The 12,388-nt window shown below is 43.9% G+C and overlaps 1 protein-coding gene across 7 annotated transcripts in view; it reads left to right on the plus strand.

Annotated features, from left to right (window-relative positions):
• The window catches only part of MSI2 (musashi RNA binding protein 2), a 586,946-nt gene that overhangs the window by 492,684 nt on the left and 81,874 nt on the right, over nt 1–12,388 (plus strand). For all 7 annotated transcript variants that reach the window (XM_081346592.1, XM_081346594.1, XM_081346595.1 and 4 more), the window contains exon 9: nt 1,396–1,510. In XM_081346592.1, coding sequence (XP_081202718.1) covers nt 1,396–1,510 — 115 coding nt within the window. The remainder of the gene's footprint in view (nt 1–1,395; nt 1,511–12,388) is intronic.

Raw genomic sequence — 12,388 nt, forward strand, 5'->3', positions numbered from 1 at the left:
TTTAGTGACTGTTCAAAGTTACAAGGGCACTGGAAAAAGTGACTTATAATGGTTTTTCAGACTTACGACCATTGCAGCCTTTGTTCTGTACCAGCCTGCTACCGGCCCTGCAGAAAAAGCAGGGACAACCCCTTTTACAAGAAGGCAAGAGGCTGGAATTACGCCTGCCAAATTTAATGATACAAAAACAAATAGAACAAGACACGAACCAAGAAACAGGAGCTTTTCAAGCGGTTGCCTTCAGCAAACCAGCCCTCCCACGCATTCCCCCTTTTATACAGTTCAGGGCGTGGCTTCTCTCTGCCTCCTTCCGAGGAGCCCCATTGCCTTCCTCTGTTTACTCCTGATTGACTGCCTCCTGTGTCGGGCGTCCTTGAACAGGGCCAGCTGTGGGTCATCTTCATCCACGCTGTCAGGCTCACACAGCTGGGTCTGCGTCGTGACCAGGTGAGAGGGGCCTGGCTGAGGGCTCTCTTCAAGCTGTCCAACCCCCTCAGCAAGCTCTTCAACACCCCCCTCCTCCTCCTCCTCTGAGTCGTCCGACCCAACTGCCGAACCCACAGGCTGACCCTGAATCACAACAGCCTTCCCTAGGGTTACGTGATCAAAATTTGGCTGCTTTATGATGGCTGCCGTGTCCCGGGGTCACGTGATCCCCTTTTTTTGACTTTCTGAGAAGCAAAGTCCATGGGGAAGTCAGATTCACTTAACAACGGTGTTACTAATTTAACAATTGCAGCAATTCACTTAACAACAAAGGTAAAAGGGGGCAAAACTCCCTTAACTATCTCGCTTAGCAATGGGAATTTTGGCCTTCATTGTGGTCGTAAGTCGAGGACCCAGCTGCATTGCTATCACAGTTGCTCTCATAAGGTGCCTTCTGTTCTATTTTTGCACAGACCTTCCATAAAGTAAGAGTTCTGTTCTCTGGTCAAATGCCCCAGTTCTGGAGGAAGGGCATCCACGAGAGTGTGTAAAAAAAATATGGTGATGATGATCCTGATACCTCTTTTTTCAGTTACCATTTTGATTTGTTTTATTCTGCCCACCCCAATATTCCTGAACAGCTCAAACTGCATTAATCATACCATTATTTCAGTAGGAAGAGATGGCCCTCAACTTCCACGCATCTAACTTCAATGCCCATTTTGATGCTTGTATCGTAGCTGTACAATTTATCATCATATATTTTTTTCCTACCTGTCTAAACCGAAACCACTTTTGTGCCTATTTACTCCTTGGAAATCACTTTCTGGCCTGTTTTTAAAATGCACCTTTACAGAAGACTGCTAAAAATAATTCCCAGCTCCACCCTGCATATCTTAACCAGTTCAGGTTTTGACATTTTGCCTGAATTTATTTGCATTTCATTTGTAACATGTTTCTGCTTAATAGGTGGAATGTAAGAAAGCACAACCTAAAGAAGTGATGTTTCCACCAGGGACACGAGGACGAGCTCGCGGATTACCATATACTATGGATGCTTTTATGCTTGGAATGGGAATGTTGGGTAAGTTTGCACGGGAACGGATAATTGACTAGAATTTCAGTGTTCTGCGATGCTTAACAATAGCCGAGCAATTTAACTGCTCTAATATTTATAACTATATTTACATTTCTATTTTTATTACATTATAAACTGCCCAGAATCGTTTCGGATAGTGAGATGGATTGCATATAAATTTAATAAATAAATATAAATAAATTGGCAAGGTCCTGTTTGGTGCTTTATCACTGGATTATCAAAATTCCTAGGTTCAGAATTTATCTGACTTACACAGGCTGCCACACCCAATATCTGTGCCAGCTCTGGAATATCAGAATTTGCATTTAAATGGCTATTTCCAGGAGGATTTCTCCCCACATTCATTAAAATAAATAAATTTATGGTTAAAAATTCTCCTTTTTTCCTTCAGGGTAGGGAGGCCACAGATTCTTCAAGGTACCTTTGACAGTTTAGCGGAGATAATTAAAAATCTTTGTAGCTTTAAATGGCACAAAAGCTGGAGGAGTCCTGGGGAGCAGCTTAATAGCATGGGTTGTGGCAATAATTAGAAGTTCCAAGGAGAAAAGATGGTATTTGAGTCCAAACTATTGTGTCCAGAAAAATACTAATTAAACAGGATAAATTGTATTTAATAGCGAAAATCTTATTTGTATGATAGATCATTTTCAGTTATAATTGGCTCTCATTTGCTTTTGCTTAGTTTCTCTGACATTACCTAAGAATTGCTTGGGTACTGTGTAACAACTATCTGTGCAGACGTGCCTGTGGTTACCTAGGTAGGGGGACTGGCAGGTAAATCAACGGAGAAGGATATCAAGAAGCTCTTTACACACTGTTAATATTTTTCCCCGGTTCCCCAGAAATGATGTTTTACTTTTCCACCTGACCCCTCTTAAGTTTGTGTTAGCAAGTTCATACTTCAGTCCTTCTAATTCTTTGATCTACACTTAGTGCGGGACCAATAAAGGAGAATATTTGTAGCTCAGGGTTGAAAGGAGGAGTCCTTGGTGCTCTGTGAGCTTGGTTGTTTTCTTGCAGACATTTCATTACCCAAATTAGGTAACATCATCAGTGGACTAGTTTGGATAAGGAAACGCCTGCAGGAAAACAACCAAGCTCTGAGAGCACCAAGGACCCCTTATCTAATGCAGAAGTTTTAACCAACACAATGAATCAGAATAACAGAGCTGGAAGGAACCTTGGAGGTCTTCTAGTCCAACCCCCTGCTCAAGCAGGAGACCCTATACCATTGCAGACAATAGCTGTCCAATCTCTTCTTGAAAACCTCCAGCAGTGGAGCACCCATAACTTCTGGAGGCAAGTAGTTCCACTGGCTAATTGTTCTCAATGTCAGGAAATTCCTCCTTAGTACTTGGTTGGATCTCTCCTTGATTAGTTTCCATCCATTGCTTCTTGTCCTACCTTCAGGTGCAGTCGAGGGGCTTCTCTTTTTAAGTGTCTCTCTTTCTTTCGGTCACCCATCTGTCTCCAAGTGTATACATGCCTTTCCTCCAGGTGAGTTCTGTCGTGTGTACCGTGGGCTTAGAGCAGGAAAATCACCCATCAAGAAACATTTCCCTTGAACTGATGAGGTTCTCTACTGCTCTTATTGGTAGGAAAATTGAAAATTGCTTTGACAGTCAGGACTCGCCCCTTATAATTGGAAAAAGTTTGACCCTGAGATATGCTTAGGAGTCACTTGTGCTTAAGATAACTCTTGCCCTACATGAGATGCTAAAAGTGTGGAGTGTGGAAATTGCAGACTGAAGCCACCTTCGGCTGAATGGAATTGTGGGGTGGGTTTTTTTTGGCAAGTCTCCTTCGATCACACGGGTGCCTGTTAGTGCACGTAGGGGGCACAGCTTCATTAAGAGATCCAAATTGGTTTGGTTGCACTAGTTTTTGCAGGGTGACTCCTAATGCGAACTTATTAATTTTAAATCAGCCTGATTTGCTCTGAATGAGTGATTGATTCATGATGAAGGCCAGACGCTTAATTATCTGCTCCAGCTCTTTCCTGGACCCATTGGAGCTCCGAGCATTGTTGTGGTGGCCTCATGAAGCAGCCGAGTTGCAGGCAGCAGAGAAACTCTGAGCATGCCAGGTCCTTCGTCCCCATGTGTCCCTATTGCTTCTCCCAAGTCAGCCTCAAGGTCGATGGCTGTCAGCAGATTCTTAGCGGTGCAATCAAAATCTTCCTTGGCTAACCTGTCAACTGCACAGCAGTGAAATTCCACCCATGAAGGGAAGAAGGGTGTAATTAACTCATCAAGCAAAATTAGCATAGGAAGGCCAAAATGTGGCTTGAGAGCCAGGACCTTAAAGCCCTTTTAGTCATGTGATTCCATTCCATGTGCTTTGAGCATGGAACGAAGGAGGAAACCAAAATAGACTTGCCAGTCATCATTTTGAGATACTGGGCAGAGAGGAAATAAGAAAGGCTTCCCGGTTTCAGTTGGTCAGTGAGGATTCCTGAAACTTAACTGACCTAGAAGATAGAATTTTTTCCCCAAGAAAAACACACACAGTGACTTCTAAGGAGTTTCCTTTATTGTTCCTCATCCACAGGCTGAAATCTTGCCCAACTAAAGCAACGACTTGCATCGTTAAGGATTTACTCTGAGAACTTCTAAGGAGGGGCTCTCCTGACCCTTTTCCTCCCAACCAAACTACAGGTAGTCCTCGACTTATAGCAGTTCTTTTAGTGACTGTTCAAAGCTACAATGGCACCAGAAAAAGTGACTCCTGACCGTTTTTCACCCTTACAGCCACTGCAGCGTCCCTGTGATCACGTGTTCAAAATTCAGATGCTTGGCAACTGGCATGTCTTTGTGACGGTTGCAGTGTCCCCCAGGTCACGTGATCTCCTTTGGCAGCCCTTCTGACATGCAGAGTCAATGGGGAAACCAGGTTCACCTAACAACCACTTAACATCTGCAGTGATTCACTTAACAATTGTGGCAAGAAAGGTGGTTGTTGTTGTTAGTTGCGAAGTCGTGTCCGACCCATCGCGACCCCATGGACAACGTTCCTGCAGGCCTTCCTGTCCGCTACCATCTTCTGGAGTCCATTTAGGCTCACGCCTACTGCTTCAGTGACTCCAACCAGCCTCCACCTCCTCTGTCGTCCCCTTCTTCTCTTGCCCTCCATCTTTCCCAGCATTAGGCTCTTCTCCAGTGAGTCCTTCCTTCTCATTAGGTGGCCAAAGTATTTGAGTTTCAGCTTCAGGATCTGGCCTTCTAAAGAGCAGTCAGGGTTGATCTCCTCTAGGACTCACCGGTTTGATCGCCTGGCAGTCCAAGGGACTCGCAGGAGTCTTCTCCAGCACCAGAGTTCAAAGGCCTCAATTGGTAAGAAAGGTGGTAAAATGGGACAAAACACATTTTGCAAATGTCTCGCTTAGCAACAGGAATTTTGGGTTCAATTGTGGTCAAATGTCGAGCACTACCTGTATCTGAATTTCACTGTCTCTTGGTTCTTTGGCATGCAGCTGCTCCCTCCTGGGAATCCAGACTACGTTGCCCCTCAATCTCAGTGAAATTTCCACTAAAATTTTCCAGGAGATCCTCCAGCAGTGAAGGGCCTGTAAGGCAAAAAACGGCGTGTTCTTTTAGTCTTCGTTCTTTTAGAGGATGCCCAAGGAAAATTTGTAGGGTATGACTTAAGTAAGGGGCCTCTTTTTCATTTTCAAGCGGTACTTCATATTTTAAACCTTCTGTAAGCCATCCCCTGTAGTGCCATCTTCTTCCCTCCTCTCCCGTCCCCTTCTTCCCCTTTCCTTCCATTCCCTTCTCTTCTTCCCCTTCCCTCCTCTTCTTCCATTTCACTTCCCTTCCCCACCACTTCTTCCCCTTTCCTTCTCTTCCCTTCTTCTAATTTCCTCCCCTCCCTGTCCCTCCCCTTCCACTTTCCCTTCCCTTCTTCCACTTTCCCCCCTTCCCCCTTCCTTTCTCTTCCCCTCCCCTTAAATGCTATATTTGAAATTTTGAACTCCCTTCCCCACCCCACACACACACACTACAAAAAAAAATCTGTTGGTAAAATTTATATCTCCAGATCCCTGAAATATCCCTAATGTGAAGGTCTCATTTCAAGAAATCTGTGCCTGACTTTGTAATATTACTGTGGGAGCCAGACCCAGCTGTGCATTAGTGCAGACGTTCCATCTAGATGGGGTTGCATTCATGCATAAAAGACATTTGTGTCCTTCAGAGAAAGGTTGCTCTTCCAGAGGAGATGGCCCTTGCCGGAGAAAGTGAAGGAAAAGGGAGCCTAACACCCTGAGTAACACAGAGAGCCACTAGAACCTGAAGCACAGGCTTTTCATTGTTTCCAGTTGCCCTTTTTGTCATGCAGGGCAGATAAGGGTAAAGGTAAAGGTAAAGGTTCCCCTGCACATGCGTGCTAGTCGTTTCCGACTCTAGGGGCCGGTGCTCATCTCCGTTTCAAAGCCGAAGAGCCAGTGCTTGTCTGAGGACGTCTCCGTGGTCATGTGGCCGGCATGACTAGACGCCCAAGGCGCACGGAACGCTGTTACCTTCCCACCGTAGTGGTCCCTATTTTTCTACTTGCATTTTTACGTGCTTTCGAACTGCTAGGTTGGCAGAAGCTGGGACGAGTAACAGGCGCTCACTCTGCTACGCAGCACTCGGGATTTGACCCGCCAAACTGCCGACCTTCTGATCGACAAGCTCAGCGTCCTAACCCACTGAGCCACTGTGTCCCTTTTCAGATAAGGATAGTTTCAGCCAAAAGTTAAATGCAGGAGAAAGGGATTGCCGCTGATCTTCTGGGGCCAAGAGGCCAATCCAAGCAAAAGCCCCCTTCTTCCTTCTCTAATCCTAATTCCGTTGCTTTGTGGGGGAGAGATTTAGGCCAGTAAAATCTGCCTAAAGCCACTCATAATATCTACACGGTGGTGAAAGTATGTTCCGGAGGTCTTCCCCAAATCTTGGTAGATAAACTTGCTCCCTCCTTGAGAGAGGCAAAGAATTGAGATATTTCCCTACTCCTGCAGTGTCCTTGCCTGAGAATCCGTTGGACATTCTTCCTCTGCCCAAAAAGTCCTCAGACATCACTATTAGTGTCAGAGGGAATCGGGGAAAAAACGGCGGCTGGAATTGGGTCTGTTTAGTTTAATGAAGAGAAGGACGAGGGGGAACATGAAAGCAGTGTTCCAGTATCTCAGGGGCTGCCCCAAAGAAGAGGGAGTCAAGCTATTTTCCAAAGCACCTGACAAGAAGCAACGGATGGAAACTAATCAAAGAGAGAAGCAACTTAGAACTAAGGAGAAAATTTCTGACAGAACAATTAATCAGTGGACAATTTGCCTCCAGACATTCTGGGTGCTCCAACATTGGAAATTTTTAAGAAGAGATTGGACAGCTATTTGTCTGAAATGGTATAAGGTTTCCTGCCTGAGCAAGGGGTTGGACTAGAAGACCTCCAAGGTCCCTTCCAACTCTGTTATTCTGTTAAGCAAATTAGATAGATCCCTAGTAGTCAGGTCAGAGGCCAGGGTACATGGTTGCACGTGTGGATGATCCATGGGACCTTTTACAGTCACTCAGTCCCTTGTCACTTCCTAACTGGATTACAGTAATGCATTCTGGAGGCTGAAACATATAAGGAACGGTTGCTGGAATTGGGTATGTCTAGTTTAATGAACAGAAGGATGAGGGGGGACATGATAGCAGTGTTGGCTGCCCCAAAGAAGAGGGAGTCAAGCTATTCTCCAAAGCACCTGACAAGAAGCAACGGATGGAAACTCATCAAGGAGAGAAGCAACCTAGAACTAAGGAGAAATTTCCTGACAGTGAGAACAATTAACCAGTGGAACAACCTGCCTCCAGAAGCTGTGAATGCTCCAACACTGGAAGTTTTTAAGAAGAGATGGACAGCCATTCGTCTGAAATGGTATAGGGTTTCCTGCCTGAGCAGGGGGTTGGACTAGATGACCTCCAAGGTCCCTTCCAACATTATCATCATCATCATCATCTCCCCCAGATGTAATCTAGAGGTGTTTGCTGGCTTAATCAGTGTACGTGATGTATTCATCCTCAGGTTTACTTACTTTTGGGTGGGCAATGCTCACCATCATCCCATACAGGTAGTCCTCAAGTTATGACCTCATATGAGCTCAAAATTTCTCTTGCTAAGCGAGGCAGTTGTTATGTGAGTTTATCCCCATTTTATGATCTTCCGTGGCATGGCTGTTAAGTGAATCACTGCAGTTGTTAAGCTAGTGGTATGGTTGATCAATGAATCTGGTTTCCCCATTGATTTTGCTTGTCAGAAGGTCACAAAAAGTGATCACTTGTCCCGGATACTGCAACCATTATAACTATAGGCCAGTTGCTAAACATATGAATTTTTATCACGTGTTTATGGGGATGCTGCAACGGTTGTAAGTCTGAAAAATCGTCATAAGTCACTTTTTTCAGTGCAGCTGTAAGTTCGGTCACCAAAAAAAAAACAGTTGTAAATTGAAGAGCACCTGTATGGCTTCCCCTTTTTGTCTGGAGACTTCTGCTTATGTATTCCAAGGTTAAATCCCCAAATTTTGAAAACTTCATCGTTCTCATGTTCTTCTCCTTCTCCATCTCTTCTAAGCAGCCCCTGACTTCAGCACAAATCCCAGAATCTCTGCCCTGGAGGCCCGTTCTTAGACTTCTGCTTTAGTATACATTATATACAAATGTACATAATACATTTAAATTGTTCTTTGATTAACATGTGTTCTTTAAGAAGAGACTGGACAGCCACTTGTCTGAAATGGTGTAGGGTCTCCTGCTTGAGCAAGAGGCTGGACTAGAAGACCTCCAAGGTCCCTTCCAGTTCTATTCTGATTGATTGATTGATTGATTGTTTCAAACAACACGTTGGGCTATGAAGTAATGAAATGCAACCACCCTACCTCCACCCCACAAATGAAACTTTGCATCTTCCGTGAAACCTTGCCTATTGTGCACTGCATTTTCAATTGGCCTAATAAAAAGTATCATGCAAATTTAGATGTTGTATTAATGGACACTGGGCTGGCTGGAGGTTTGAAGCAGCCTGCAACAAAATCCTCTGTAATGACGCCCCGTCCTGTGTCATAGTCTCCTTGTCACAACACAAGATCAAGAAAGCAAGAAGTACCTACGTTCATAGTCAGGTATCTTTGATGCTAGCCTGGGAGTAAATTCAGAAATACAGATCTTGCAAACTGCAAATTGAGTTGCTCCTCTTCGTTTATAGAATCAGACAAAGTCTTTTTGAATGATTTGAAATGCTTCTTTTCCTTTTGTCACCTGGGCAAAACTGCCTTGGAATAAGCCAGCAATAGATTTGCCCTTCCATCTCTTGATAACTTCTCTGCTCTCTCTTCCATTTCTTTCTCAACCTGCCCAGTCTATCGTATCCTCCTAGGACAGGGGTAGGCAACCTTGGCTCTTTTATGACTCGTGGACTTCAGCTCCCAGAATTCCTGAGCCAGCCGTGCTGAGGAGAAAGGGAGAGGTTTCCATGCTGAGCCATGCTGGCTCAGGAATTCTGGGAGTTGAAGTCCACGAGTCATAAAAGAGCCAGAGTTGCCTACCCCTGTCCTAGGATAAAGTCACTGGCGAAAAAAGGTACTGGCTGGGGGATTTTGGAAGTCGGAAGTCCACACATCTTAAACTTGACAAGTTTGAAAAACACAGATTCAGGGCAATCTGAACCTGGTAACACATGATGGCATTCCAGGTCCATTTGGGTCACCTAAACTAGGCAATCTGCAAATGGATTTGTGGTTTATGGCTGCCACAATTCTTAGCACCATAAGAAAAGACCTGAATCCAATCACCAGCAACCAAGGGCCTTAGAACTGTAGGTTTAACTTGGTACCCTGTCACTAATAAGCCCAGGGAAAGGGTGGTGAAGAAGTTGTGTTGTGAAAAGCATGTCTGATGGTTGATGTAGATACGAAGTTCTCTCTTCAAGGGAGGTAATCCAGGCAGAGCCTTGATTTCTCAGTTTAGTGACAAGAGATAATTACTGCAAGATTGATCATTCGCCAGAAGTACTGAAGCAAATAAATTGCTCAGTGCCCATCGCCAGGCGAGAATGGGGGCTAAATGGGAAATGGCGGATGGGCCGGCCGGCCCATAATTTGGCTTGATGAAGCATCCACACGGGCACAATGTTAATGTGCTATTGATATTCAGCCAGCCAATTTTCCCCCCTTGCAGATCAGGCTCTGACTCGTTAGAGCAGAGCTGGGCACTGCAGCGGCAAATGAAGAGGAAAATTGAAGTAATGTTGTATTATAAATTTATGATTTCATCTGCCTGACCTCAAGAAATGTTCTGTGATGGGATATATGGATGAGAACTACTACCCAGTCAGCTGTATATTTGGTCTTTGTTGTCAGAGGTGGGGAATGAGGGACTGTAGCAGAGGTGGGAGGGGACACAGGTGTCCTTATTTGTGCTCACTGATCCCAGTAGATTGGTTTCGAGCTTCTGTTTCCCTTGTGATGTGAAAGGGCAAGAAAGTCGGTGGCTTATCCTGGCACCGAGCGTGCCTTTGTTTGAGTTGGCTAAAGCAGCCTTCCCTAATCTGGTGGCTTTTATTGATTGATGATGGATGCTTTGATGCCACATCAGTCATCCGCCTTGAATGAATACACAACATTACAATCATTATCAAATTATCAGAATGGCCAGATATGTCAAATAATAAATACAAACTGCGCAAACCTGTTGGATTGCACCCCCTCCGAATTTCTCAGCCAGCCCATTTGGAGGGCAAATGGTTGCAAAACTGATGTTTAACCTTTGACTATTCTGCTGAGAATTACAGAAATTGAGCCAAGCTTCATTCATAGTGATGAAATCCAGGCACTTTCTTGTCACCATGATGGAAGTGGATTGCTTTTGGGGTCTTCCTGGACATTCCTTTGACTTCTGAGTGTAGCCCAATGGCCCAGAATTGTTATGTTGTCTCGGATCCACTTACCATCCAAGATTAATCTCGCTAACCTTCAAAGATCAACACTGAGAGCCAGGTTCTGCTTGCTGATGAGACATAGAAACTATATCTCAACATTTGAAGGGCATCAGGATCATTGAGACTGAGATTCCTTCTTCAAGGTCAAACCCCATTACTAATAGGGCTGTCATCTGGGCTGCAGTATTCCAGATAGGCACAAGAGGGAAGCAGAGGGAGAGCATTTTCAGTACCTTCTTGCTGCCATCTAGTGGTTATATTGATTATTGCCAAGCTATACTGCCTTCTTGTAAAGGTATGAGGGAATGACCTTGGGAGACAGAAGGAAGAGCCACAGCTAGACAGTGATCTGATAAGCGAAATCAAAATTCAAAGGCAGGATGAGAGAGGAGAAAACATCTCAGAAAACATCTCCCTAGTTTCAGAAGAGTGAAAGTAAGAGAGGGCAGGTATACTTCCAGACTTGCAAGTTTCTATTAATCTTACAGTAAAGGTAGTGTTACTATGTATGGTTAATGTTTGTCTGGGCTACCTCAAAGGGCTAACAATTCTACTCAAGAAAAAAAAACAGGGTGTTACTTTTTTGTTTTGGAACACCAGGCAAAAAGACCCCAAACAAAACAACATTGGGTTTTTGTTTTTTTTCAGCAGCAGCATACAAAAATGAACAAGGCATATCTGGAAAAACTTGGAGCCTAGAAGACTTAAGTAGAAACTTGCTTTCCGACAGACTATTTTTGGAACAGAGTTGGCTGTGCTTTATCTCTTTCCTGTTGAAATGACTGTTCTCTTATATGATGTATTTGTTCATTGTTGGAAGAGACCCACTCAAAAGGCAATGTGACAAGCTCATCCCATTGACACTAAAGTGAGCCCTTATTTAAAAGCAAAATATAAGTGAGTGACATTTCATTGTGGAAGTGTCAATCATGGGGTAACCTCTTCCCTTAGTCAGAAATGCGTTAATCAATCCTGTTGTTTGAAGAGAAAACAGTTTACAAAACTTACCTCTGACTGATCCAATGAATTTCTGACAGTTTATTTGCAGAAAATGCATAGTAAAGAGACCACCACATGTTTGCATGCATTTAAAGCTATAAAGCCATGTTTGGCCACCCTGTTTTGTTTTCTGTGCTAAGCTCCATCCCTTCATAATTAGTAATCAAAATTCATCCAAGCGTTTAATGTTCCATCTCTAAATGATGATTAATAGCAAACAATATGGACGTCTAAATCTCATCTGAAAGGGAAGGGACACGTTACGTTGGCAAAAAAATTGAACATGTTACTGGGCTGTGCAAGAGCTTTGTAAAAATGAACACAATTGCGAGGCTGAATCCTTAGAGAAAGAATAAATAGTGTATTAGGCAATTGAGGGCTGAGAGCTTGATGTAGGTTAAAGTCAATAGAAAGAATTCCCCTGAATTGAGTTTAGAATTTTAATTCATCAGAGAAAATTTGTTCCGCAATAGAAGCGGTGTATTCCTCTTAAAAGAGATGCATTACGCAAGGCTAGATGTTCCAGCACTTTTTGTTGGTACCTGATGGAATTAATAAATTAAATTAATTAATTTAAAAGTGTAATGCCCCGAGTTGGCCAAAGCAATGAACCCTAGAGTGGGTTACCACTGGGTCTCTTCATGATTTAGTGCTCTGCCAGGTGTCTTCCCATTCAGCCTCCGCTGGGGATCAATACTTCACTATTGAGTGAGATTGAATTACCTAATAATTGAATAACCATTCCTTTGCAGAATTTAATCAGAATTATCAGCTCTCAAAGGAGACTGCCCATTTCATCCCTTCATGACTCACTATTGGGCCCTTTTCCCTTCCAGGCAGACAGCTTACCTGCCTCTGCTGCTGGATTCAAGTATATACAGGTAGTCCTCGACTTACAACAGTTCATTT

Source organism: Vipera berus (assembly GCF_964194415.1).
Source record: "Vipera berus genome assembly, chromosome: 1".
In the NCBI taxonomy this organism is placed as follows: Eukaryota; Metazoa; Chordata; class Lepidosauria; order Squamata; family Viperidae; genus Vipera; species Vipera berus.